Source organism: Exserohilum turcica (assembly GCF_000359705.1).
Source record: "Exserohilum turcica Et28A unplaced genomic scaffold SETTUscaffold_9, whole genome shotgun sequence".
Lineage (NCBI taxonomy): Eukaryota > Fungi > Ascomycota > Dothideomycetes > Pleosporales > Pleosporaceae > Exserohilum > Exserohilum turcicum.
Genome location: NW_007360310.1, coordinates 1,169,271 through 1,191,958, shown reverse-complemented (window position 1 = coordinate 1,191,958; position 22,688 = coordinate 1,169,271). Strand labels below are relative to the sequence as shown.

The window sequence follows — 22,688 nt, the reverse complement described above, 5'->3', positions numbered from 1 at the left end:
GAGGCAGCAGCACGCCTGCACCTGCTGAATCGCCTCGCCTCGCCTCGCCGCCTGACGATGGATCCATTCCTGCTTCCACTCACTCACTCACTCACCCACCTCTGCCTCGCGTGCAGATCCAGCGTCATCGCGACTCGCGACACATGCCACCGGCCTCACCCTCGGCCGTCCCGTCGTAGCCACCTGCCGACGCTCCCTTCAGCCATCGGCGGCTCCCGCGCCCGTGCTCTGGCCCCCGGCGACGTAGCATACTTAGCATCAACACGTGCCATGCTCACGTTCCGAATGCGAGTGCCCGCACCATGGCCACGGCCGACGTCCCGCACGACGACTCTCAGGACCGTCTAACACGCCGGCCGCTGCCCCGGGCCAGGTCCAACTTTGCGACTCGCACTGCCCAGGACGACACCCAGCGCCTGCATCGCCGCTCCTTTGTCCAGCAGGAGCCCCCGCCAACCGAAGAGACTCCCCTTCTCCCGCATGGTCCACGCCCGCTAGGAGACGGGCCCCAAGAGACGGATGCACGACGGCGGGGCACGCGCAGCTGGTTCGCGACCTTGCTCTCTTCACCACAGCCCGCCAGCCATGGCAAGAGAGACTCGGTCACGGAACCCTCCAAACCACGGCCTGGAGCCTTTCCTCGACCCGTTGGAGGCACTGACAAGCTCGGCACCTTTGCCGGTGTCTTCGTGCCCGTCACCCTCAATGTCCTGTCTATTTTGATGTTTCTGCGATTTGGCTTCCTGCTGGGTCAGGCTGGCCTGGTCGGCATAATGGGCATGCTGATTGCTGCCTACTCCATCAACCTCTTGACTACTCTCAGCATCTCGGCCGTCGCTACAAACGGCACAGTGAGGGGCGGAGGTGCCTACTATCTCATCTCGCGAAGTCTCGGCCCAGAGTTTGGCGGGAGCATTGGCATCGTCTACTACCTTGGTTCCGTCTTCAGCACCTCGCTCAACGCCGTGGGCCTCGTTGATTGTCTGATGGACAACTTTGGTAGCCATGGCGGCAACATGGGACAGTGGCTGCCCCAAAGCTACTGGTGGCAATTCCTGTGGGCTACCCTGATCTTGGCCGCGTCTACGATTGTGTGTCTGGCTGGCAGTGGCCTATTTGCACGTTGCAGCAATGCGTTGCTAGTTGTTCTGCTTGTTGCCGCCGTGAGCATCCCCTTGTCAGCTGCAGTTTTGCCGCCGTTTTCTGACCCCAAGGAACACATTGTCTTTACAGGCCTCAGCCTTGACACGTTCCGTCAGAACCTGCTTCCCCGTTTTACCCGGGGCGCCGCAGGCAGTGTGATTCATCATCGCGAGAACTTCCAAGACTTGTTTGGCATTCTCTTCCCCGCCACAGGGGGCATTCTCGCCGGTGCCAGCATGAGTGGAGACTTGAAGCACCCGAGTAAAGCCATCCCCAAGGGCACTCTGTGGGGCATTGGGCTGACCTTTGTCCTCTACACCGTCGTAATCTTTGCCATGGCAGCAACAGTCACCCGCGAGTCCCTCTACCGCAACACCAACGTGATCCAACTAACCAATATCTCCGGTGCCGTTATTCTTGCTGGTGAAGTGGCGACATCAATCTTCTCGGTGCTCATGGGCGTCATTGGCTCATCCAAGCTCCTCCAAGCCCTTTCTCGCGACCGCCTCATTCCTGGTCTTTCTGTGTTTGGCCAAGGGACCAGCAAGTCAGACGAGGTAGGTCTCGAGGCTCTTGCGAACGAGTCCACCGACTGATTTGGTTCATTAGCCCATCTATGCCATCGTTCTCACATATATGATTGCCCAAGTCACCATGTTTGCAGACATCAACCAGATTGCATCCTTCATCACCATGACGGTATATCAGCCCTTTTACCTCGACTCCAAACGCTAATCTTACCAGTATCTCATGACTTTTCTCGTCACCAACCTGGCTTGTTTCTTGCTCAAAATCGGATCTGCACCGAATTTCCGACCTTCGTTTCACTACTTCAACTGGCAGACGGCAGCGATAGGAACAGTTGCCTCCGGAGCGACCATGTTCTTCGTCGATGGCTTCTATGCTTCCGGTTGCGTAGCTCTATTGATTGTCCTTTTCCTCTTGATTCATTACACCACGCCCCCAAAGCCATGGGGCGACGTCAGTCAGAGCCTAATCTACCATCAGGTCCGCAAGTATCTGCTTCGTCTACGCCAAGAGCATGTCAAGTTCTGGAGACCGCAGATCCTGCTCCTCGTAAACGACCCACGGCGCCAGTACAAACTGATTCAATTCTGCAACTCGCTGAAAAAGGGAGGTCTCTTCGTTCTTGGACATGTCATTGTCTCGGACAACTTTGCCGAAGCTGTGCCCGAGGCCAGACGGCAACAGCAGTCTTGGACAAAGTACATTGACTTTTCCAGAATCAAGGCGTTCGTCAACATTGCCATCTCACCTACGATAGAATGGGGCGCTCGCAACCTTGTACTAAGTGCAGGCTTGGGCGGCATGAGGCCGAATATTGTCGTCATGGGCTTCTACAATCTGCCAGAGCTCAGGCAATCTCAGCCATCAGTAGGCATCCCCTCACCCCAACCCTCGCGTCCAGCTAGCAAGGCCGCAAACCACCCCGTCTCTCGAAAAGCCATACAAGCAGCGGCAAGGCGGCGCGTTACAGGTAATACACATAGCGCACTTCCCACAGATGCCATGAAGCCAGAGAACGCAATCGCAATCCGTAACTACGTCACCGTAATAGAAGATCTCGTTCTAAGATTACACGCAAACGTTGCTATAGCCAAGGGTTTCCAAGAGCTTGAGGTGCCGCCCGCCAAGCCCACCGCCAAGCAAAAGGCGTTCAACGTGCTTGGCTTGAGTCAGATCGACATTGACGACCCATCCAAGCAGTACATTGACCTTTGGCCAATTCAAATGTCGGCCGAGGTTGCTACTACTGGCGACGAACCTCTGCGAAAGAATGTCCTAACTACGAATTTCGATACCTATACGCTCATTCTCCAACTAGGCTGTATCCTTCACACCGTGCCTTCTTGGAAACGCATATACAAGCTACGAGTGTGTGTCTTTGTCGAGTACGAGACGGACGTCGAGGAGGAGCGTGGACGAGTTACTACTTTGCTGCGTAACCTGCGTATAGAAGCCGAGGTCCACGTCTTCTGGCTGTCGTGCGGCGACTTGGGTATGTACGAGGTCATTATCAATGGGCGCGACGAGGGGGATTTTGACCAGACTGGGCGCGACATCGACTACTCCTTGGAAGATGAGCGCTGGTGGCAAGACATCAAGCGGCTTCGTCAACCGGAGGACCTGAGTGCCAGTCAGGAGTTGGAACAGACAGTCGACATTCTCGAAGCAGTGACAAACTGGCCGATTGCTTCGTTTCAACACGGCAGGCAAGAAGCAAATTCGAGGCGCTTTGCTGCGCTGAGAAGGATGCTACGCAAAGCCAAGCGCAGGTCGTCGGTTGGTGATGTCGGAGGCGGCGGGAGGCTCGCAATGCGGAGTCAACGGCTCCCTGCTGATTTGCTCGAAGACAGTGACAGCGATACCCAGCCATCCATCCCTGGGGACGATGCTGATGACGAAGCCGCGGCATCAGACAGTGAAGCTGTCATCAGCGGCAGTAATTTCGATGAATACGACCTGGATGCATCGAGCGATGACAGTGAGCAAGACGGCCAGGGCAAGTCGCTGCGACGGACGAAAACAGCACCAAGCACTTCATTCTTCTCCCGCCAGCTCGACCTCCGCAAGGCCATGTGGAAAGGCACACACAAAGACGCGCCGTCACAAACCGACGACCGACTAACCACGCATTCCACAACGCCGCTCCGCCCACACTCGGACGCCAGTGCCTCCGACACAGCCATTCTCCGCGCAGCAGACAAGCCGTCGAAGCCCCACAGCGCCGCCAGCTCCTCGTCGCAGCTCTCCAGCTCCTCCCGCCCCAAACCAGTAACCACAATACCACCGCCCGTGCGCCGCCAATCCCTTCCAAAATTCACTTCGAATCCCACGCCTCGCGCCGCGGTTTCAACCGAAGAATCCACCGCCGGCCCATCCATCATGTTTGTCGATACCCCCAAGCCCAGCACTGCCGCTGCCCAGAACCCGCTTGACACTCCGTCGTCACCGTCTCCACATGCCAGACCCGAAAACAGGCATACATCATCGTCGTCACCTGCTCCTCCACCTCCCCTTTCTTCCTCTTCCATGCCGCCAACCGCCCCAGGCACAGCTCCAGGCACAGGTACCTCGACCCCCTCGCTCGCCTCGGGTTTCCCCGCCCACCAATCCATCCCCCTCTCCTTCAACGACCTACCATGTCGCGCCCAGCACCTCATTCTCAACGAGCTGATTCGCCGCCATTCAGACGATACCGCCGTCGTCTTCACCACCCTGCCTAGCCCCCTCCAGGGCACCTGTGACAGCGAGGCTGAGAGCGTAAAGTATATTAGTGATTTGGAGGTCCTGTGTCAGGGCTTACCGCCTGTTCTGCTCGTGCATAGTAATAGTATGACTGTTACGATGAATTTGTGAGGCCTGCTGGGAATGGGGTGGGGATGGGGGAGGGAGGTGGGTTTATAGATGGATGGATGGATGGATGGATGGAATGAGTGTGTTTTGGGGGGGTTGGTGTGTTTCCTTTGGAGAGTGCTAGACATCATGAAGAGGCGTTTTAACACGGATGCATATATATATATATATATATACAACGTACAATGAGTTATTCTTGGGTTCTCTCTCTCTTTCTCTTCAAAGTTTTTCGGGAGAATGCAAAATATATCATGGCACTAAGTAATATGGATCTTGCATCTAATTATAGCATGGTGGGAAAAGGCCGTACTATATACCATATATATACACACACACATATGACCTAGAATTAAGAAGAAAGAAAAAAGAAGAAAAAAAAGGGTACAGTAATGATTCTTTTGTTTGCCCCCCGCCCCCACCCCTACCTTCTGATTGGGGATACCACCATGTCCATCTTGTTCATCAACAGCAAGAATACTGTGTATCCATGCACTTTTTGATTTTTTTCCCTTACTTCTCATCATCATCATCGTCATCGTCGTCATCACTACTCGACTCGGCCTCTTGTTTCCGGCGCTGCAGCAGCACAGCGTCATCGTCGGCATCATCGGGATCGCCCGTCAAGGGAAACGCCTTCAAGCACGTGATGCGGGTACCCGTGGAATACGAAGCGAGCAGGGAGCCGATCGAGGGAGCCGAGAAACCCTTTGCAGCAGTAGTAGCAGCAGCGGGAACAGAGTCTTTCTGTTGTTGTTGTTGTTGCTGTTGTTGGTTCGATGTGTCTAGTTCAGATGTGTGCAGCGCCCAGAGGCGCACTGTGCCGTCGCTGGATGCGGTGACGAGCATGCAGCTGTGAGGTGAGAGCGGGACGAGTTCGAAATCTTTGATGCGGCTGGTGATGCCTGCGGCCGGGCCGCCGATTTGCGCGATGAGCTTGGCAGGGGGGATGGTGGTGTCTTGTTGTTTGGATTTTGCGAATGCATTGTGTTGCTGTTGTTGGTCTGTAGACGACGAAGCATCTGTAGCACTCGTATCGTAAACCAGGACTCTGCCATCCTCGGTCGACACAAGCAGGATGTTGGGTTGTTGTAGCGTCTCTGGTAAATACGCCATCTGGTGTATTTTTGATCTTGGAAAAGGCGCGATTTTGGCCTTGGGTTTGGAGTCAATGGTGAAGACGACAAGAGCACGATCGAATCCAAGGGCGAATTCCTCGCCTTCCGGGTCCCAGATTACGCGGCGGGCTTCGCCAGAGGAGAAGCGGCCTTCGCCTACGGCGGCGAGGATGCTGCGGTCAAAGTTGAGGACGCCGGCTTTTTTGCCCGTGACCAGGTTCCAGAGGCGCATGCATTTTTCGCCTTTGCCCACGCTCAGCATGAGCTTCATGCTGGGGTGCACGGCAAAGTCGTTGATGCCCGAGGGCACTTCGCCCGGGCCGGCCGTGTCGCCGCTGGGCCGGCCTTGGGGCTTTGGAATCGGCGCTTTGATGGTTGACAGGGCGGTCCAGTCGCGTGTCCGGACAATGGCAATGGTACTGTCTTCTGCGGAGCTGAGCAGCTTGCTTCGTGTGGGAAAGTACAGAGCGGTGATGTTGGACGAGTGGTGGAGCAGCGATCCGAGTTCCTTGTTCTTTGGGTTTTCCGTGATGGAGCCGCCGCTGAGAGAGGGTAGCTTGGGCTGCAGTTTCGACGATGCTGGCGGCGGCGCCGTTGAGATGGAGTACAGGTTTATCCGCTCGTCTGTGCTGCCTGTTGCCAGCGTGACCTTGGATGTTTCGTCCGACAGCGGGGAAATGGCCATGCAGCGGATTGCGGACGCATGGGCGTTGAACAGAAATGTGTCGGTGAAGTCGACTTTTGGCCGCTCGGCCTCAGATGTGGAGGCATGCTCCGCGGCGAGCAGGCTGCCTGGGATGGACGCTGCAAAGCCATGGAGAACTCTTTCATAAGAACCAGTGACGACTTGGATGGATATCGTGTCGGGCGGCGAGTCGCCATTCGCTGCATCGCCATTCACCTGTGTGGCCTTTTCTGCGGCGGCCTTTCTGGTGACTGCGGGTTCCCTTCTCTTGCGGATTGCGATGTCCTGTGGCGCGGGCTGCTTTGGCGTCGACGCGACGTCGTCCTTCCTGCTCTTCAGGGCCTTTGCGGCGGCGGCGCTCTCGGGCGCCTCTCGCTTCCTCTTTGCCATTGTGCGAAATTATTTGGGCTGCTGGTGTCACGGCGGCCGTGGTTGTTGCATGTGCGCTGCTCGTGTCCAAGATCCAGAAGTTTTTTGATGCAGCAGGCGGCGCTAGGCCCGTCGCGGCAAGGCGGCAGTAGCGGAGGCCTATTGGGCCCAAGCTAGGCAGGGCTTATCGCCCCAACCCTGCAATGCGGCGCGCAGCAGCGAAAGCGGGTGCTCTCTCCCTCACGTTCTCGCAAGTCCCGCGCATCAAGCCCAGTATATCGCATACCACTCTTCCATCAACCAACGCGACCACCATCTCCCATAATTCATCACAACGGCGGCACTCGTGGATAACGGATGTCGGCCTCCGTTCGTCGGCCTTCATATGTCCCTCGACAGTTTACGGGAAACCCTACGCCAGGAGAAGACAAATGAAGCCGCGTAAGTACCACTCGCCCGCTGTGCATCGCGTTTGTCATTTGACCGATGGGTTCGATGAAATGCGCCGATGCGACAAAGAAAAATCGCTCCTTTTGTTTTGTTAACGTGTGGTGGTGGTGTTGTTGCTAATGTCATGTTCGCAGGCTCGCATCAACGACGTTGCAGCGCCATTTCCGGGCTCTCTGGAAGGTCACGGGCTGCTGCAATGCCGCTCTGAACGGCCATCAGCCCCGGCCTGAGGACTTCGTCTATGGCGAACCCGACGAAGACGAGAGCCGTTTTCTCGACGAGAACGACATTTCAAAGTAAGATGCCTATCCTCCTGCACCCGCACTGCCGTCACTGCTCTTGTTGTTCGCGTCGCCGTCGTCGCCCCATTCTGCTAACACGGTCGCGTTCTGTAGAGGTCGACGCTTCAACGATGCAAGCCTGCCCTACCCCGTCGCCAACACCGACAGCCAGCCAGCATCTTCGAGTTCGCTATCCTTACAGAACCAAGTCCAATCGGCCTCTGCAAAGTCGTCGCCATCACCAGCCACCGGCGCCCCAAGTATTGAAGAGCAACTTCGCGCCGCTTCTGCCTCGCCGTCTGGTGCGAACCAAACGCTGCCCTCAGTCGAGGACTCGGAGCAAAGCGACACTATCGTTGTCGTCCCCCGCGTAAAGCCATCGCAGCCTGCAACGCCCACCACGGAAGAGAAGGACTCCAAGACGGCCAATCGTGAAACAGCCCCCGCCGTCCAGGATGTTGAAGATCAGAAGCACTCAGTTGTCGATACTGCCGACCCCAGCGATGTCGCACCACCAACTGCTGAAGACTTGAACGCTGCTACATTTCCTAACGGGTCAATACCCGCGTCGTCGACCGAAGGCCAGGCCAAGTCACCAAAGGTCGTGCATCTACCACCAAAGGAGGTTCAGGAAGCCAGACTGCAAGAGACGGAGCAGAAGTTGAGCAAGATTGCAGAAAAAGAACGAAAGGAAGAGGAGCGTCTTGCTCTCCCTATCACGCACGCGCCCGTTGATGTGTCCTCGCCGTCATCAACAGTCGGTCCGTACTCTCAAGCAACTCCTCATGCGCAGCACCACTCTCCCGACACCAGCCCAGACATGGAGGCCTACAAGGAACGTAACAACATACCGCTACCAGATGATGATGTTCTCGATCCCGCTGCTCAACAGGTCAAGGAGGATCACGAGCGTGCGCTCCAAAAACGCATGACGGAGGCAAGAGAAAATGCTCGAGCACGAGAAGAAGACTCGCCAACACCCGACATTGAGAAACAGATTGAGGATGAGCAAGCAATACGTATGGCCCGCGATGGGAAGAGCCGCTTGAGCGGGTCACAGCCTGGGGCTGACGGTCATTCATTGACAGAGGGTGCCGAGGATGCTTCACGCGGAACAGCGCCAGAGACGGACCAGTCGGGTGAGTGGAAGGCTAGTCAAGACAATGCTGTCGACTCTTTGCCCACACCGACTACGGTTGCTGCTGAACCTTCGGTCCTGGATCGCGACAATGCCGAGCGGAGAAACAGCCAGCCACAACCCATTTCTGCCACCGTTGATCACCCAACCCCCCCTGCAGATGTCGACACGGAAATGCGGGATGCACCAGCAATGGATACACATACCACGACTTCCCCCAAGCAATCTGCATCCCTCAATGAGCGTATGACTACTCGCGTCGCTTCTGGAGCCATTCGGCAAAAATCTGTTTCAGAGATTATTTCAGACAAAGCTGCTCACAAGTCGATCCTGACTCCTCGCTCGAGCCACATGTCAGCCTCGACTAGCCCTCCACGACCGAGGACCGCGCGGCGCAAATCTCAAGAAGTTTCGACTGTTGTCTTTGCAAAGAAGACGCCAACACGGGCGTCGAAAGCTCTACAGTCGTACAATGAAGACTACGCTTCTCTTCAGGGTGCTTCAGAAGACTCCAGCCGAGATTACCTCGAGGGACTCTTCAAATACCAGGCTCATCATCCACCACGGTCTGTGCCTTTACAGGACCTTGTTGCATCCGCACGAAAGACTGTGTCAACAGCAGGAACACTTGCCATGATTCGTGAGCATCAAGACTACAAAATTCTCAAGAGAGTTTATCAGCTGCAAAACGCCAACCGATGGTCTTTGCGACAACTTCAGAAAGCAGCTGAACCCGAACGGCCCTTTACCCACCAGGATCAACTTCTGCTCGACATGAAATGGATGCAGACCGACTTTAAAGAAGAAAGAAAATGGAAAAAAGCCTTGGCTGCTACGTTTGCAGAGTGGTGCGCCGAGTATGTGAGCTCGTCACCCGAGGAGCGGACAAGTTTGCGTATCAATGCGCGCATCCCCAAGACTGCAAGGCGTACAAGCAACGATGAAGACATGAATGATGCCCCCACACCAGACCTTGTTCATTCTAGCACGCATGAGACAGAGAGCGAGACGTACGGCGACGAAGACGACGTTCTCACGCCTGTTAACGCTAACCCTCCTGCTGGTCTCTTTTCTCTCGGCTACAACGATGTTGTTATGAAGATTGATCGCACACCCGCCAGCGATACCATGTTCCGGGAACTGCCACTGTACGATCCCATGTTCGAGGGCTCCAGCGACACCAACCCATTCTCACTCTCTGAACCACCCATCCTTCCCGTCTCGAAATTCGTCACTGGAAAGCTGGTTTCGCAAATACAAGGCCCACCAAAGAAGCGGAGTCGATACGACTATGACTCTGAAGACGAGCCTTCCACCCCGCCAAGCCGATGCGGAACTTCGGCTGAACATTCGATGCCATCTACTCCAGGTCGGAGACTGTTCTGCCGCAACGATCTGCCACCAGAGATGACCAACGTTGCATTGTTCAATGCTGAGAACAAACATGTCCGTGACCGTTTGCAAGCCGCCCACCAATTCAGGCCACCGACAGAGTTCAACATGCCCACTGTGTCTTTCTTCGAGAACCGGACACCTTCTCAATGGCTATGGGAGGAAGACCAGAAGTTGCGCGCTCTAGTAAAGGAGTACACATTCAACTGGTCTTTGGTTTCCCAGCAACTCTCCTTGCCTTCACTGTTCGTATCTGGATCAGGCCGTCGAACGCCATGGGAGTGCTTTGAACGCTGGGTTCAGCTTGAGGGTCTGCCAGCGGAAATGTCAAAGACCCAATACTTCCGCACTTACCAAGGCCGACTGGAGCAGGCCAATAAGACTGTGTTTGCTCAGTTCCAGGCCCAGCAACAGCAGCAGCAACAGCAAGGACAAACGTCAGGCCAGCCGCGAAGAAGGCCTACGACGACGCCAATAAGAGTTGAGAGGAGAAGAGAGAACCGCCATCTCGCCATCATTGATGGTATGCGCAAGCTTGCGAGGAAACGTGAATCTGCAGCCCACAAGCAAGCCGAGTCCCAAAAGGCCGCTGCGCTTCGCAAAGCACATGAGCCTGCGCCACCAAAGAACAATGTTCACACGCCTCAAGAGTTCAGTCGACTCAAGTGGGAACGCGAAGAGAAGATGAAGCAAAGGCAGATGGCGCAGGAGATGATGGCTAGAGTAAGAAAACCCTGTCCCGCAAGTGTGTACGTTTCTAACCCCAGGCAGCAACAAATGGCGGCACGGCAGCAACAGGCCCAAATGCAGGCACAGTCAGGAATGGCAAATGGTGTGAACCAAATGCAACGCAACGGAACCCCTGGCGGCAATAATGTCCCTCCACAAATGGCTAATGCGTCGTTGCAACAGGGGCAAAATGGCGCGGCAATGGCGGCACGAGGACACCAATCTCAGCAGGGTATGCCAGCCAATTTCGGCAACGGTAACATGCCTGGTGTTCCTATGGGCACGCCGGGTGTCCCCCAGGCACAAATGCAGGGTAACATGCAGGGCGCCCAGCGCATGGGTCCACCGGATCAGATGCGCATGGCCATGCAACGAGGCCAGTTCAACGCCAATCAGCAACACCAATTCCAGCTACAGCAACAAAAGATCAACATGGCCAGCAACCTCTCCCAGGGTATGGGTATGAACGGCATGCCCAATGCAAACATGATGGCATCCATGCCCAACCAGAACATGAACGCGTCCATGAACGGGAACATGAACAATGCGATGAACGGAATGTCGAACAATGCTGGGTCTCCACGGATCAACCAAGGCAACGGAAACATGCAAACACCAGCCCGGCCCTTGTCCAGCGGGCACATGCCTCAACTCCTCCAGTTCCAGAACCAGATAAAGGTACAGCATCCGGATTGGACCCCAGAACAAGTTTCAAAACAGGCCTCCGACCACCTCTCCCGTTTCCTGGCTAAGCAACGTACACAGGCAATGAATGCAGCAGCTGGATCACCTGGCGTATCTCCTAGTCCACAGATGGCCAACAATCAATACTTCCAGCAGAACGGTGGTATGACCAACACTCCTCAGCCAAACGCGGTACAGAACTATCAGCAGCAACTTGTCCAGCAACAGCGGCTGATGGCCAGACAGCAAGCCGGTAGTCCAGGACTGAATGGCCGACCACCGAGTCGAAGCGCAACGCCCCAGAACCCACAAATGCAACAGAGCCCGGGCATGCAGCAAGCGCAGGTCAACCGGTCCTAGGTATCCCGATTGGCAGCAGGGAGCCCGCGCGAAGCCACCTCCGAACCCTTGCCTTGTATATACTTTTAATGTTGCTGTTAGCGTTGTTCTTCTAAAGCGTGGGGAATTCTGGCATTTGCTACATGGCGGAGAAGATGTCTTGTAAGAAAGCATGGTGTTTGGGGCGTTTAGCGGCGCGGTTGGACATCATGCAAGCGGTGTGCTTTGGGCAGTGAACGGGGCGTTTGTGTGTTCTGGCTTTTGCCAGAGACATTTCATGCCCCTTGGTAGGGCTTCAAAAAAGCCTGTAGAACTTTGCGAGCATCATGCAACTCGACAACAATATCGAGAAATAACTATTCATCAACATGTGTGTTTATGCGGTTGCGTGAAGTTTGCTTGTGGTGATGTGAGGTTATCGATTTGTATTCGGTCGTATCCATTTAATTAAGCCTGTTTTTGCTTGCTCTGCTAGGTTTAGCCGTGGGCCCGATCGGGCTTCGTAGACAATGAGTTTACCATGTTCCGTGAAAGCTCTTGGCAGGAATACCACTATGGATCTGGGCTCTTGGGTGGAGACGCACGGTGACAGGGCGGTGAAGGGCGGCACAAAGAACATGGTGTGCGGACCTCGATCCTCACCTCCGAACGTCTCGCAGCCGCCACACACGACTCTCGCAACCTTTGTCTGTCGCCAATAACCCGCTTCAGTCCGATCGCGTTATTTCGTCCTCTGGATTCGCATACCCGTCCGTCTTTCGCACACAAAAGTTCGCGTCTACACTGCGCGCGTCACAGGCAACGGCATCCATACACACAGACAAGAGCAAGATTTGGACATAGGAACAAGACAATACCGACATCATGAACGCACCAGATCGGTATGTCTTGCCTCTTTTTCAACTATGTCTTGTTTCATAGGGTTGGCCCCGCGCGCGCAGTCCACAAGCCTGTTCTCCGCAACGACGGCGATGTGTCTATGCGTTTGGGTTCTACGTTTGCCGCCGGTTCGTGAGGGAGCTGGATGAAGCATACTGCTATGAGCGTGTGTGATATGCGCACAGTAATTGCAGCTTGCGCGCCTTGCAGACGTACGCGATAGACTCCCGAAAGGGCGCAATCCAGCACGGCTTCGTTGCCAAAATCGCAGACACGCTATTTAAGGAAAAAGGCGCAACCTGTGGACTGCGCGCCAACCCAAAGAACACCCCCGGCTGTATCTCAGGAAAGAAAAAAAAACGCTAACAAGAAGCCTCCAAACACCAGATTCGAGCTCTTCCTTCTCGACGAAGGCCAGGAAAAAGTCGAGGAGAAAGCCGAGACCCGTATGTACAACACACACACACACCTTCCAATCCACGCAGCACCAGCTAACCTCGCCCTCCCCCCCTCTTAGGCGTCCCCAACACGGCCGTCTTCACCTTCAACAAAGAAGACCACACGCTGGGCAACCTACTCGCACAGCGGCTCCTCAAGAACCCCGCCGTCATGTTTTCGGCGTACAAGGTGCCGCACCCGCTCTTCGCTACGTTCGAGCTGCGCGTTCAGACAGACGGCTCCATCACCCCCAAGGAAGCCGTCATGAAGACGTGCAGAGAGGTCATTGCCGATTTGTCCAAGCTCAATGATAGCTTTCAGACCGAGTGGCTTGGAAAACGCATCGTTAGTGAGGGCGAGGCTGAGAGGCAGCAGAGAGAGCAGAATAACTTTTAGCGTCGTTGAAGTCGGTATCTTGGGTTTGGGATTGGTGGTGGTGGTAGTTGGGGGTAGGGGGGAGGCTGAGTGTGGAGGAGAGTAAAGGTGGGACTGGCGAATATGCATGTCAAGGGCGTTTTTTTATTATTATATGCAGAATTGGGGTTCAGTATGGCCCATTGCATCTGGCGTTTGGAAGGGATTTGGGTTGGATGATGATGGAAATAGGTGATTGATTGATTGTGTTGGTTTGGTATTGAAATCAGGAAACTACGCATTTTCAACGTTTCGACCAAAGAAATGGAAGCAATGCCTCTTGACAACGATTTGAATCACCTAGTCGAACTACATATCAACCACAAGCTAACCACTTAGGACATAAGACATTCTCCACCGAAATCAATAATTCTGGAGAAGAAAAAAAAAGAATAAATTCTAGTCTAATAAAACAAAGTCTAATCACTATCATCATATGTATTCGCCGCGCCAACATCCCCGAGTAGAATATCATCAGGGGCAGGGCCTCTATGATTACGAACCCACTCGGTCTCTACTCTAAAGAAGATCCAGATCCAGCGTCTGAGGACCTCGAGGAGCTCCATGGTGAAGATGCCGCCCTCGAGGTCGTTGAAGTGGTCGAGATGGGGGCTTAGTTTGAGGCTCCAGGTGCATCTGAGCAAAGCATCTACGACGATGGCGGCGTAGTAGAATTCCTTTGCGTGGAACCAGCGGTGGCGGCGCAGGGCCCAGGGGTACTCGGGGGAATTGCGCATGGCGGCGCTGGAGAAGAGGGTCAGGTCCCAGTCCTTGGCTATGTCCCAGTAGAATGAGTATGCCGAGTTGACGACGACGGCGAACAGCCACATGCGGTATAAGGTTGTTTGCGAGACGCCGAAGCTGTCGGGGTGCGGGGTGCGCTGTAGTGCGCTGAGGATGATGACGGGGAAGGCGGTCGAGTACTTTGCGGCGTTGGCTAGGTGGGTGCCGCCCCAGCCTGTGGCCGGGTTGACTTGGCCGGTTCGCTCGTTGGCGCGCTTCACGCGGTAGTACTCGGTGATGCATTGGCGCAGGCGGATCAGCGACGGCACTGCAATGATGAAGGGGACCCAGAAGGTGCCGCCGCAATTGCGGTTGGGCGACGCCGTCGAACTGTGGCCTGACGAGAAGAACATGCACAGCGAGACGAACAGGTCGCCTAGCACTTTGGCGTAGCTCGTCAGCGCATCCGCCAGCAGAATGTCGCCGAATTTGCCGTCTTGCGCCTCGGCAATGCCGCCTGTGCTGATGCGCTTGAGCGTTCCCAGCGTGCGCGAGCGTCCATTGCGGCTTATAAAGGGTACGGGGGCGATGAAGCCGATGACGAGCACGAGGAGGTAGAGGTTCGGCAGGATTTCCCAGGCGGCGATGGCCTGCGTACTGCCGTGGGTGAGGGCCCAGAAGAGGAACAGCGAGAAGGCGAGGGGCAGCGAGAGAAAGGCGGCGATGCGGTAGCACGACAGGTGGTGCGGCGGGTGGTGTGGAGAGGCGCGCGACGGATACCGGATCAGCGACGGCACGTCGATTTTGATCAGGCTCAGGTAGTGGAGGTTGAGGCCCCAGGCCCAGATTCCTGCGGGTTTGGGGTTAGTTGTGTGAAGTATTGGTGACGCAATTTGGAGTCGTGGTAGTGGGAAAAGGGAGGAGGGCGCAGCAATGCAGGGAATGTCAATGTGCCAATTGAGTGGGCGAGAAGCGTACCGAGGACGATGATAATGGCCACGCGATATGGCAATGGCAGGATGCGCGTGAAGCCATCGATTTCAGGCTCGACGGCGGGATCGCCGTCCATTTCTCGGATGCGCGTCGAGTGTCGTGGTGGTGGTGGTGGCTGTGGCTGTGGCTGCGTCCCAGCGTTTGCTTCTGCGGTATCGTCATGAAGCCCTGTGCCGGCGAGTATCGACTCAGCAGCCCGTCAGTCCCGTCTCTTGTCCAGGTGGTGGCACAAAGGGGAGGGGGGAGGTGAACGCAATCTCACATGTCCATGCAAGATTCTAGCGCGTGTCCACTTCCCCCGACTGTCTCCCCCAAACTTCCAAGGGACTAAAATTACGCATCAGCCACACGACGGTTGAGCCACAGCCACAGCAGGCGTGAATTACGTCAGCACGTGGGCGGTTTTTGGGGGTTTTTGTTTGGTAGGCGTGTGGGTGTGTGTGTGGAGAGGCTTCAGGCCATGGCGCGCTTCTCTCCTCGGGAGCTTTCCCCAAAATACGCAGCCATGACGCGATCATCGCGACGCCAACATGACGCCTGTGCGGATGGTCTATGTACGTATTCGACTTCTTGCTCCAGCACAAGAAGCCGCCCAGATCGTAGGCCCGATTGCACTATTTGCTTCTTTCTCCACCCAGACTCCAGACGGCATTGATAAAAGACATCAAAGCCCCCCGCCCCCCGGAAAAGCGACAATTGCATTTCCAAGGAATTCCGTGTTTCCTTTTTTGGTAAATTGTCCAAAAAAAAAATTGGTGCGCGCCGAGGTCATCACACCACCACCGCCATCGCGACACATCCATACAGAGAGCGACTAGGCAAAGACGAAAGAAACACCAGAAGCGCAACCAACCATGTCTCCGCTCTCCGTGCCCAAAATCTTCATGGCTGGCGGTGCCGCCGGCTTCGGCTACTACCTGTACATGCGCCAGTACTGGTTCCCGAACCCATACAAGACGCAGGGCGTGCAGAACATTGAGGACCGCTTTTCGTCAGGCGGCGCTGCGCCCGATCATACTCCTGCTGCTGGAAGCCAGCGTGGTACGGGTACTTTGAGTCCCCCAGACTGACTATCTGGAAGTGCGCAGCGCAGAATTTGCTAACCGTAAGCTTATCGTGTAGGCAGCTCGACGGCCAACGAGGGAAGACACGATGGGCCCAGCAAGGGGCCGGGCTCAGAGCACTTCAAGGCCAACATTAGCGATCAGCAGAGCGAGGTGAGTGGTGTTTGTAGAGAATATGGGTGTGGCGGAGTCGAGGCTAATGCGTGCTGTAGCCTGTCTGGCCGGGCAAGTTCTACGAGCAGCAGTACAACAACCCCAAGGGCAAATAAGCGCTTTGTTGATCGGGTGGGAGAATGACGCGCAGAAATGGGAAGCGTGCTGTGGAGAGCAATGAGCATCTGATGCACGGCATCATTGGCGTTTGAAAGCATGAGGGGTGCGTAATGGGCATTCCGTGTATATTAGGGTCGGCTATCATTGCTGCGAGTATTGAGGTGAACGAACAATGGAAGAAGAAGTCTGCAAGCTCTCGTATGTCATGGACTCGAGATACTGCCCAAACGTCTAATTCCAATGCATGTCTAACTGTAAAGCATAGTCTACGCCACATGTTGCATCTAGATCTTGGCATCGCCGACCCTCCTCGCCGCCGTGTTCCTACTCGCGTCGACAATAAGGCCAACGTGATGGCTCAAGGCCACCAAGTCTCCTTCAGCATCATACACCCACACTTCCAGGTCCATTCTCCCCTTGAATACCTTCTTGATCTCGACCCGAGTCAGCAGCCACTTGACGCCCCCTGGCGGCAGTGCCTTTTTCATGTCGATGTTCATCAGCAGCGTCGGATACCATAGCGGATTGGCATTGTCCTCTCTGAAGCCTTCGGCAATCTGTGGAAACATGTCTGCTATGAATCCGATTGATGAATCAGTAAAGTTACTGCCGTCAGAGAAGCACACCCATTGGTCGGATATATTGACAGCAGCGCGTCCATTTTGCGGGAAATGGAAATGGATTTGGTTCATTGCCTTGCGGAACTTGGCATGTGGCATGTTGGTGGCGAGTTTCCAGGTTGGATCCGTGCCTTGCTCCAGCTTGGACAGATCGACCGAGAGGATTGGCGGCGAAGGCTTGTACTCTGTGTCGTAGCTGAAGCCATCTCCCTCGGTCATGTTGGAGTTTGTTACGTAGGCAACGATTTCCTCTCGCCCCTCTTGCTGCAGGCTCACGTGCACTGTCGTCGTCTGGCGGCCGAGCTTCACATCCTGGATGGTGAAGATGGCGGGCCCGGCCTGGGTGCGCCGCAGGAATTCTACATGCAGGGCGATTGTGTGAGGCTGGTTTTGGCCTGCCAGAGTCGTGCTGAAGTGCGCTTTGACTACCTCGAGAAGGCTGACAGGGCAAGTAAGGTTAGCGGATGCCCACTGCACGCTTGCAATGTCCCCTTACCATCCGGTAACGAATCCTCCATTCGGAACTGCGCATGTTAGCAAAGGGAATGTGGTACAAGAGTCGGGGCGAATCGTGACGTACCTGTGCCGATGCACCAATCGTCGTGCAGTGTGCACGAGTACGTGTGGGAGGAGAGCTTCTCCACAGCGGTAGCTTCTTGCCAGCTTGGCATGGTGGCGGCTTGATGGTTTTGGGATGCAGCAGCTTTCGGATCCTCTCTCACTGCGCCGCTAGCAATATCAATGAGAGTTGACAACACACATTCGAGTAATAGCACAGCAACCGCCAACCTCGGGGGTGAGCGGTCATGGTTGCGCTAACCCCGTACACGGAAAATGCCTCGGTCGTTGCAGTCGCACGTGTGGGGAGAATCCCTGCTGGAGCATCCTCACCGCGCCTTGACAGGGCGCCTTGACACGCCGCCCCAGACCGCACGGCTCGTCGCCGAGGTCCAGTGGGGAGCGCGTCTGCCATGTCGCTGCGTATGCCTCCTACTTCCACTCTGCATCCTCTGTGACTCTGCCGAGCTGAGTCGTGTCGCGTATACAAATCACATCCTCACGTGCCAAGATGCCTTCTGAGAGCCAGTACCCCGGCCTGCCCATTCCCGATGTGGACCTTGTAAGTGTCGCTGTGGCCACGGTGCAAGCTCCGGTGGCGCCGTGATTTACTGACGGCTGGGGCTGCAATCCAGTGGACGTTCATGTTTGAGAGAAAGGATAAGCCGTTTGCAGATGACAAAGGTGCGTTTGATAAGTACTTACATGGGATCGGCATATTGCTTCTTTGGACGTTGCGCTAAGGAAAAAGAATAGTAATCTACTTTGACCCATACACCAAGCGGTCCTACACCTATGCACAGGTCCGCGACACTGCAATCACTTTTGGCAAGGGCTTGAAGGGCCACTGGGGCTGGCAAAGAGGCGACGTGCTTGCGCTGTACACTCCCAACTGCATTGACACCCCAGCCATCACATGGGGCTGTCATTGGGCTGGCGGTGTGCTGTCTCCAGCTAACCCAAACTACACGGTCGATGAGCTTGCCTTCCAGCTCAAGGACTCTGGCGCAAAGGCCTTGGTAACACAGCTGCCCTTCATCAAGAATGCGCACGCGGCGGCGGCCAAGGTTGGCATGCCGCTCGACAGGGTCATTGTAATGGGAGATGAGAAGGACCCCTCGTTCAAGATCAAGCACTTTACAAGTATCGTCAACATGGAGGGTACCGCGAGGTGGCGAAGGACAAAGGCGCCTAATCCAGCTGAAGACTTGGCATTCCTCGTCTACAGCTCGGGCACCACGGGGCATCCCAAGGGCGTCATGCTTACTCATAGAAATATTGTGGCCAATACCATGATGATCAAGGTTGGCGAGGCTGGCAATCTCAAGCCGACTGGCGGCCCTACTGGCGAAGGCGACAAGCTTCTTGCATTTTTGCCCTTTTTCCACATCTACGGTATATTGAAGCATCTTGCCGAGTCCAAAGACACCCGCTAATCATTCCCAGGTCTGACATGTCTGATCCACCAAAGTTTATTCTCTGGCCTCCAGCTTGTTGTCATGCCAAAGTTTGACCTCGAGGACTTTTGCAGGTTCATCCAAGACCTCAAAGTCACATTTGCCTATGTCGTACCGCCAATCGTCCTTCTTCTCAGCAAGCACCCCTTGGTGTCAAAATACGACCTCAGCACTATCCGCATGATGAACTCTGGCGCCGCACCACTCACGCGCGAGCTCGTAGATGCCGTGTACAAGAGACTGAAGATCCCCGTCAAGCAAGGTTACGGCCTGTCAGAAACCAGTCCCACCACGCACACCCAGCCCTGGGAAGACTGGAACAAGACCATCGGTTCCGTTGGTAAACTGCTGCCCTATCAGACAGCCAAGTACATGTCAGCAGATGAGAAAGAGATGCCGGTTGGCGAGGTTGGCGAGCTCTGGATCAAAGGTCCAAATGTCTTCAAGGGCTATCTCAACAACCCCGAAGGAACCGCGCATGCAAAGACAGCAGACGGCTACTTCAAGACGGGAGATGTTGGATACCAAGACAAGGACGGCAACTTTTACATTACGGACCGCGTTAAGGAACTCATCAAGTACAAGGGCTTCCAGGTGCCACCCGCAGAGCTTGAGGGCATTCTAGTTTCTCATCCCAAGGTCAAGTACGTTGATCCCTTCCACTTCTCTTACCGAGCCCTGGCTAACCCTCTTCCAGTGACGTAGCGGTAATTGGCATCTACAGCAAAGACGAAGCCACCGAGCTCCCCAGAGCCTACATTGTGCCCAAAGACGGGCTCGGCAAGACTGACGCGGATGCAAAGGAGATTATCGACTGGCTCAGCACAAAGGTCGCGCATCACAAGCGGCTTAGGGGCGGCGTGCGCTGGGTGGATGAGATCCCCAAGTCGGTTAGTGGGAAGATCCTCCGGCGGATGCTCAAGGTGAAGGCGCAGGAAGAGGAGGATAGCAAGGAAAAGGCGAAGTTGTAGGTTAGCGTGCCTTTACTTAGGTGTCGCTACTGCGGTGTCGCTGTTTGTTACCTTTACTGTATACGCTAAGATATAGTGGGGCTTAAGAAATACTACACTTATCCTCCTTGTCTGTTTCTCTCTCCCACCCTTGGTCACATATCCACTGGCTTCTCACAACTTAGCTGTATGCGACAACGACGGTCACAGCAACAAGCACCACAGGGACGAGTATCATAGCAACAAGCATCGCAGTAACAATCAATATGTCACAGACTACTCCTAGAGTACCGCTCAGTAAGTCACTACCACAAATGATACTAAATATAGTCTAACCACACCCCAGTCAGCATGCCCAGTCAGCATGCCCCAAAGCGAAAAGCAGCAAAGACCACCGACACCGACGCCGACGACATCCAAATCATCAGTGTCAAAAAGCTCAAAGCGTCACCTACCGCCGACAGCACCGAAGCCGCCACCAACGCCCCCTTCAAACTCCTCGTAAAGCTAGACCCAAAATTCAAAGTCTTCCCACTAGACCTTCAATCCCTCCTACAGGAAGCCTACAAGCAAACCCTATACACCTACCAAGCCGCACTGCGGCAGAAGACTCTCCAGAAAAGCCCAGATACCAAGTACAAGCTGGTCGCTGGCGAGCGCGCACGCTCCGAGACACTTATATTCACATCCAACGTGATTCAGCACAACGTTCTCGACAAAAACATGGCTAATGCATTCCTCATGGAGCATCTACTTGGCATACCAGGGCTCATGGCTGAAAAACGCGGGTTCGTACAGACGGATACGAATAACAATGTGGCGAACCCGGCTTTTTTAAGACTGCATCTGGCGAGGCAGGGAGAGATTGCGTGGGGGTTTGATGCGGATGGCTGCCTTTCTTTTTATTGTGCCAGGGTGGAGCGGAATAGCCTCGTGGAGAGGGTGTGGTATGTTGTCAGGGATGAGGTTAAGATTGAGGTGGAGGAGTGAGAGGCTGCGACTGAGGATTGGGTTGGGTTCTGGGAGAGATTCGGGGGGATGGGGCGGCAGAGGAATTGGAATACGCTGTATGCATATTGGCTGTGACGGATTGACTGGGTTGATGGGGTTGGTGCATCGTGGATATGAGCGTTTGTGGAAGTTTTTTCTGGTGTTGGGGGGATAATCACAAGTGAGAGGTGGAATTGATGGAAAAGTGGCTTTGAAAAGGTTTGAGACCAGGATGGAATGGGCTAGTCAGTGCAGTGGGAGCGTATTTTTGCATAATTTAGATACCCATCACCGGCTGTAGTATACAAGAAAATCGCACACTCAAATTCCTGCTACCTTTACTTTACTATTGCGCATCCAGAAGTATGCACGTAGTCGTGCTCGCATGTGGTGTTCGGACCAGTCAGTGCACGTGCCTGCTTACAGCTAGCGCCATCTTGGCACCACCGCACAGCCGAGCCAAAATTACCCTCGCAAAACTGCGACCTTGAAACTCATCGACAACCGACAACATCACGACCGTCACGATGCCGAAAGAAGTCAAGCAGAAGTCTGGCCTCATCGTTGGCCTTAACGCCGGCCACAGTACGTCTCTTCCCCCGCCCGCCCGCCTTCGCCGCCCTGGACCTGGCTACGTGGGAAGAATCGTTTGGGATGCACAGCCGCTAACTTGACCAACAGAGGTCACCCCCAGGACTCCCGCTCCCAGGATCTCGAGGAGGAAGGGTTTCCTGTCCAAGCGCACTGCCTTCGTCCGTGAGATCACCAAGGAGGTTGCTGGGTACGTTGCAGACTGCGCAATTCCGCCTGGAGCCTTTCGCTAACAACGCTGTGCCTGCAGTCTTGCCCCCTACGAGAAGCGCATCATTGAATTGCTCCGAAACTCCAAGGACAAGCGTGCCCGTCGTCTAGCTAAGAAGAGGGTACGTCTCTTCTCCGACCGCACTATACGATTCGAATTTTTCCAATCCGCTCTTCGTTTCACACAGTAGATTGTACTGACATGGCAAAACAGCTCGGTACCTTTGGCCGCTCAAAGAGAAAGGTCGACGAGATGACCAAGGTCATTGCCGAGTCGAGGCGCGCGGGTCACTAAATGCGGTTTTTATTTCCCATGATACGCGGGTGGATGAAAAAGCAAGAACGGCGAACGAACCGACCGACTGACCCTACTTTCCGATTTCTGTCCTGGGGTGTTCGGGTCTCTTTTTTTCTTTACACAAACAGGAGCGGCTCGACACATACGATCTCGGAAAACGTCACTCACAGCCAAATACCATATGGAAGAGAAGAAAAAAACAAAGCACAGGATGGCACACACACGGTCTTATCGGAGTATGGCAAATGGACAGTGACGGTTTCCTGAGAACGTAACCTAGCATGTGTCACTTCAAAATGATGAAATGTGACGAATTGGTTCACGCCAAAAACACCATGTCCCCTGTGTGCGCATGTGTGTGAGGTGTGCTCATATCATTGGTGATGATGTGTTTTTTTCTTTGCTTGATTTGCTGCCTTTGTTTAGCATGGATGTCAAATTCCTACTCTTTTGCCCTTGACCATGGCAGAGTAAGGGCCGAGAAATGCTTATATTGAAACGCGCTTTGCTTGGAGACAAGGCTGCTC

At 54.8% G+C, this 22,688-nt stretch overlaps 10 protein-coding genes across 10 annotated transcripts; 7 read left to right on the top strand and 3 right to left on the bottom strand.

Moving 5' to 3' along the window:
- Positions 1 to 276: 276 nt before the first annotated feature.
- On the top strand, positions 277 to 4,524 carry SETTUDRAFT_174627 (uncharacterized protein; the record flags this gene model as incomplete). The annotated part of the gene is made up of 3 exons (XM_008033351.1): positions 277 to 1,700; positions 1,753 to 1,842; positions 1,888 to 4,524. The coding sequence occupies exons 1-3, from the start codon at positions 303 to 305 to the stop codon at positions 4,522 to 4,524; spliced, it is 4,125 nt and encodes a 1,374-aa protein (XP_008031542.1). The 5' UTR covers positions 277 to 302.
- A 457-nt stretch (positions 4,525 to 4,981) lies between these two features.
- On the bottom strand, positions 4,982 to 6,715 carry SETTUDRAFT_124371 (uncharacterized protein). The gene has a single exon (XM_008033350.1). The coding sequence runs from the start codon at positions 6,709 to 6,711 to the stop codon at positions 5,032 to 5,034; it is 1,680 nt and encodes a 559-aa protein (XP_008031541.1). The 5' UTR covers positions 6,712 to 6,715; the 3' UTR covers positions 4,982 to 5,031.
- Positions 6,716 to 6,999: 284 nt separating this feature from the next.
- SETTUDRAFT_182079 (uncharacterized protein) lies at positions 7,000 to 12,041 on the top strand. The gene is made up of 4 exons (XM_008033349.1): positions 7,000 to 7,131; positions 7,275 to 7,436; positions 7,536 to 10,674; positions 10,723 to 12,041. The coding sequence occupies exons 1-4, from the start codon at positions 7,076 to 7,078 to the stop codon at positions 11,722 to 11,724; spliced, it is 4,359 nt and encodes a 1,452-aa protein (XP_008031540.1). The 5' UTR covers positions 7,000 to 7,075; the 3' UTR covers positions 11,725 to 12,041.
- A 391-nt stretch (positions 12,042 to 12,432) lies between these two features.
- On the top strand, positions 12,433 to 13,692 carry SETTUDRAFT_166391 (uncharacterized protein). Its single transcript, XM_008033348.1, has 3 exons — positions 12,433 to 12,584; positions 12,970 to 13,028; positions 13,100 to 13,692. Exons 1-3 carry the CDS (start codon positions 12,568 to 12,570, stop codon positions 13,414 to 13,416), a joined length of 393 nt encoding a protein of 130 aa, XP_008031539.1. The 5' UTR covers positions 12,433 to 12,567; the 3' UTR covers positions 13,417 to 13,692.
- A 151-nt stretch (positions 13,693 to 13,843) lies between these two features.
- Positions 13,844 to 15,437, bottom strand: SETTUDRAFT_166390 (uncharacterized protein). The gene is made up of 2 exons (XM_008033347.1): positions 15,136 to 15,437; positions 13,844 to 15,007 (listed from the first exon to the last, which is right to left on the bottom strand). The coding sequence occupies exons 1-2, from the start codon at positions 15,224 to 15,226 to the stop codon at positions 13,854 to 13,856; spliced, it is 1,245 nt and encodes a 414-aa protein (XP_008031538.1). The 5' UTR covers positions 15,227 to 15,437; the 3' UTR covers positions 13,844 to 13,853.
- A 567-nt stretch (positions 15,438 to 16,004) lies between these two features.
- SETTUDRAFT_100688 (uncharacterized protein) lies at positions 16,005 to 16,483 on the top strand (the record flags this gene model as incomplete). The annotated part of the gene is made up of 3 exons (XM_008033346.1): positions 16,005 to 16,197; positions 16,273 to 16,367; positions 16,427 to 16,483. 3 exons carry the CDS (start codon positions 16,005 to 16,007, stop codon positions 16,481 to 16,483), a joined length of 345 nt encoding a protein of 114 aa, XP_008031537.1.
- Positions 16,484 to 16,771: 288 nt separating this feature from the next.
- Positions 16,772 to 17,778, bottom strand: SETTUDRAFT_24478 (uncharacterized protein; the record flags this gene model as incomplete). Its single annotated transcript, XM_008033000.1, has 3 exons — positions 16,772 to 17,546; positions 17,604 to 17,631; positions 17,688 to 17,778. 3 exons carry the CDS (start codon positions 17,776 to 17,778, stop codon positions 16,772 to 16,774), a joined length of 894 nt encoding a protein of 297 aa, XP_008031191.1.
- A 355-nt stretch (positions 17,779 to 18,133) lies between these two features.
- Positions 18,134 to 20,196, top strand: SETTUDRAFT_166387 (uncharacterized protein). Its single transcript, XM_008033345.1, has 4 exons — positions 18,134 to 18,349; positions 18,422 to 19,060; positions 19,112 to 19,766; positions 19,820 to 20,196. Exons 1-4 carry the CDS (start codon positions 18,310 to 18,312, stop codon positions 20,091 to 20,093), a joined length of 1,608 nt encoding a protein of 535 aa, XP_008031536.1. The 5' UTR covers positions 18,134 to 18,309; the 3' UTR covers positions 20,094 to 20,196.
- A 142-nt stretch (positions 20,197 to 20,338) lies between these two features.
- SETTUDRAFT_24476 (uncharacterized protein) lies at positions 20,339 to 21,062 on the top strand (the record flags this gene model as incomplete). The annotated part of the gene is made up of 2 exons (XM_008032999.1): positions 20,339 to 20,369; positions 20,419 to 21,062. 2 exons carry the CDS (start codon positions 20,339 to 20,341, stop codon positions 21,060 to 21,062), a joined length of 675 nt encoding a protein of 224 aa, XP_008031190.1.
- A 499-nt stretch (positions 21,063 to 21,561) lies between these two features.
- On the top strand, positions 21,562 to 22,233 carry SETTUDRAFT_166386 (uncharacterized protein). The gene is made up of 4 exons (XM_008033344.1): positions 21,562 to 21,647; positions 21,744 to 21,843; positions 21,904 to 21,985; positions 22,078 to 22,233. Exons 1-4 carry the CDS (start codon positions 21,590 to 21,592, stop codon positions 22,156 to 22,158), a joined length of 321 nt encoding a protein of 106 aa, XP_008031535.1. The 5' UTR covers positions 21,562 to 21,589; the 3' UTR covers positions 22,159 to 22,233.
- The last annotated feature ends 455 nt before the right edge of the window (positions 22,234 to 22,688 follow it).

Excerpts from the sequence above, each read along its gene's own strand:
- SETTUDRAFT_182079 (XM_008033349.1), top strand. The coding sequence starts at position 7,076 with ATGTCCCTCGACAGTTTACGGGAAACCCTACGCCAGGAGAAGACAAAT. Across the intron at positions 7,132-7,274 it reads GAGAAGACAAATGAAGCCGC|GCTCGCATCAACGACGTTGC; the intron begins GTAAGTACCACT and ends TCATGTTCGCAG. Across the intron at positions 10,675-10,722 it reads CGCAGGAGATGATGGCTAGA|CAACAAATGGCGGCACGGCA; the intron begins GTAAGAAAACCC and ends AACCCCAGGCAG.
- SETTUDRAFT_124371 (XM_008033350.1), bottom strand. The coding sequence starts at position 6,711 with ATGGCAAAGAGGAAGCGAGAGGCGCCCGAGAGCGCCGCCGCCGCAAAG.
- SETTUDRAFT_166391 (XM_008033348.1), top strand. Across the intron at positions 13,029-13,099 it reads CGAGGAGAAAGCCGAGACCC|GCGTCCCCAACACGGCCGTC; the intron begins GTATGTACAACA and ends CCCCCCTCTTAG.
- SETTUDRAFT_166387 (XM_008033345.1), top strand. The coding sequence starts at position 18,310 with ATGTTTGAGAGAAAGGATAAGCCGTTTGCAGATGACAAAG. Across the intron at positions 19,061-19,111 it reads GCCCTTTTTCCACATCTACG|GTCTGACATGTCTGATCCAC; the intron begins GTATATTGAAGC and ends AATCATTCCCAG. Across the intron at positions 19,767-19,819 it reads GTTTCTCATCCCAAGGTCAA|TGACGTAGCGGTAATTGGCA; the intron begins GTACGTTGATCC and ends ACCCTCTTCCAG.
- SETTUDRAFT_166386 (XM_008033344.1), top strand. The coding sequence starts at position 21,590 with ATGCCGAAAGAAGTCAAGCAGAAGTCTGGCCTCATCGTTGGCCTTAAC. Across the intron at positions 21,648-21,743 it reads TGGCCTTAACGCCGGCCACA|AGGTCACCCCCAGGACTCCC; the intron begins GTACGTCTCTTC and ends CTTGACCAACAG. Across the intron at positions 21,844-21,903 it reads ATCACCAAGGAGGTTGCTGG|TCTTGCCCCCTACGAGAAGC; the intron begins GTACGTTGCAGA and ends CTGTGCCTGCAG.
- SETTUDRAFT_166390 (XM_008033347.1), bottom strand. The coding sequence starts at position 15,226 with ATGGACGGCGATCCCGCCGTCGAGCCTGAAATCGATGGCTTCACGCGC. Across the intron at positions 15,008-15,135 it reads GGCCATTATCATCGTCCTCG|GAATCTGGGCCTGGGGCCTC; the intron begins GTACGCTTCTCG and ends CCAAACCCGCAG.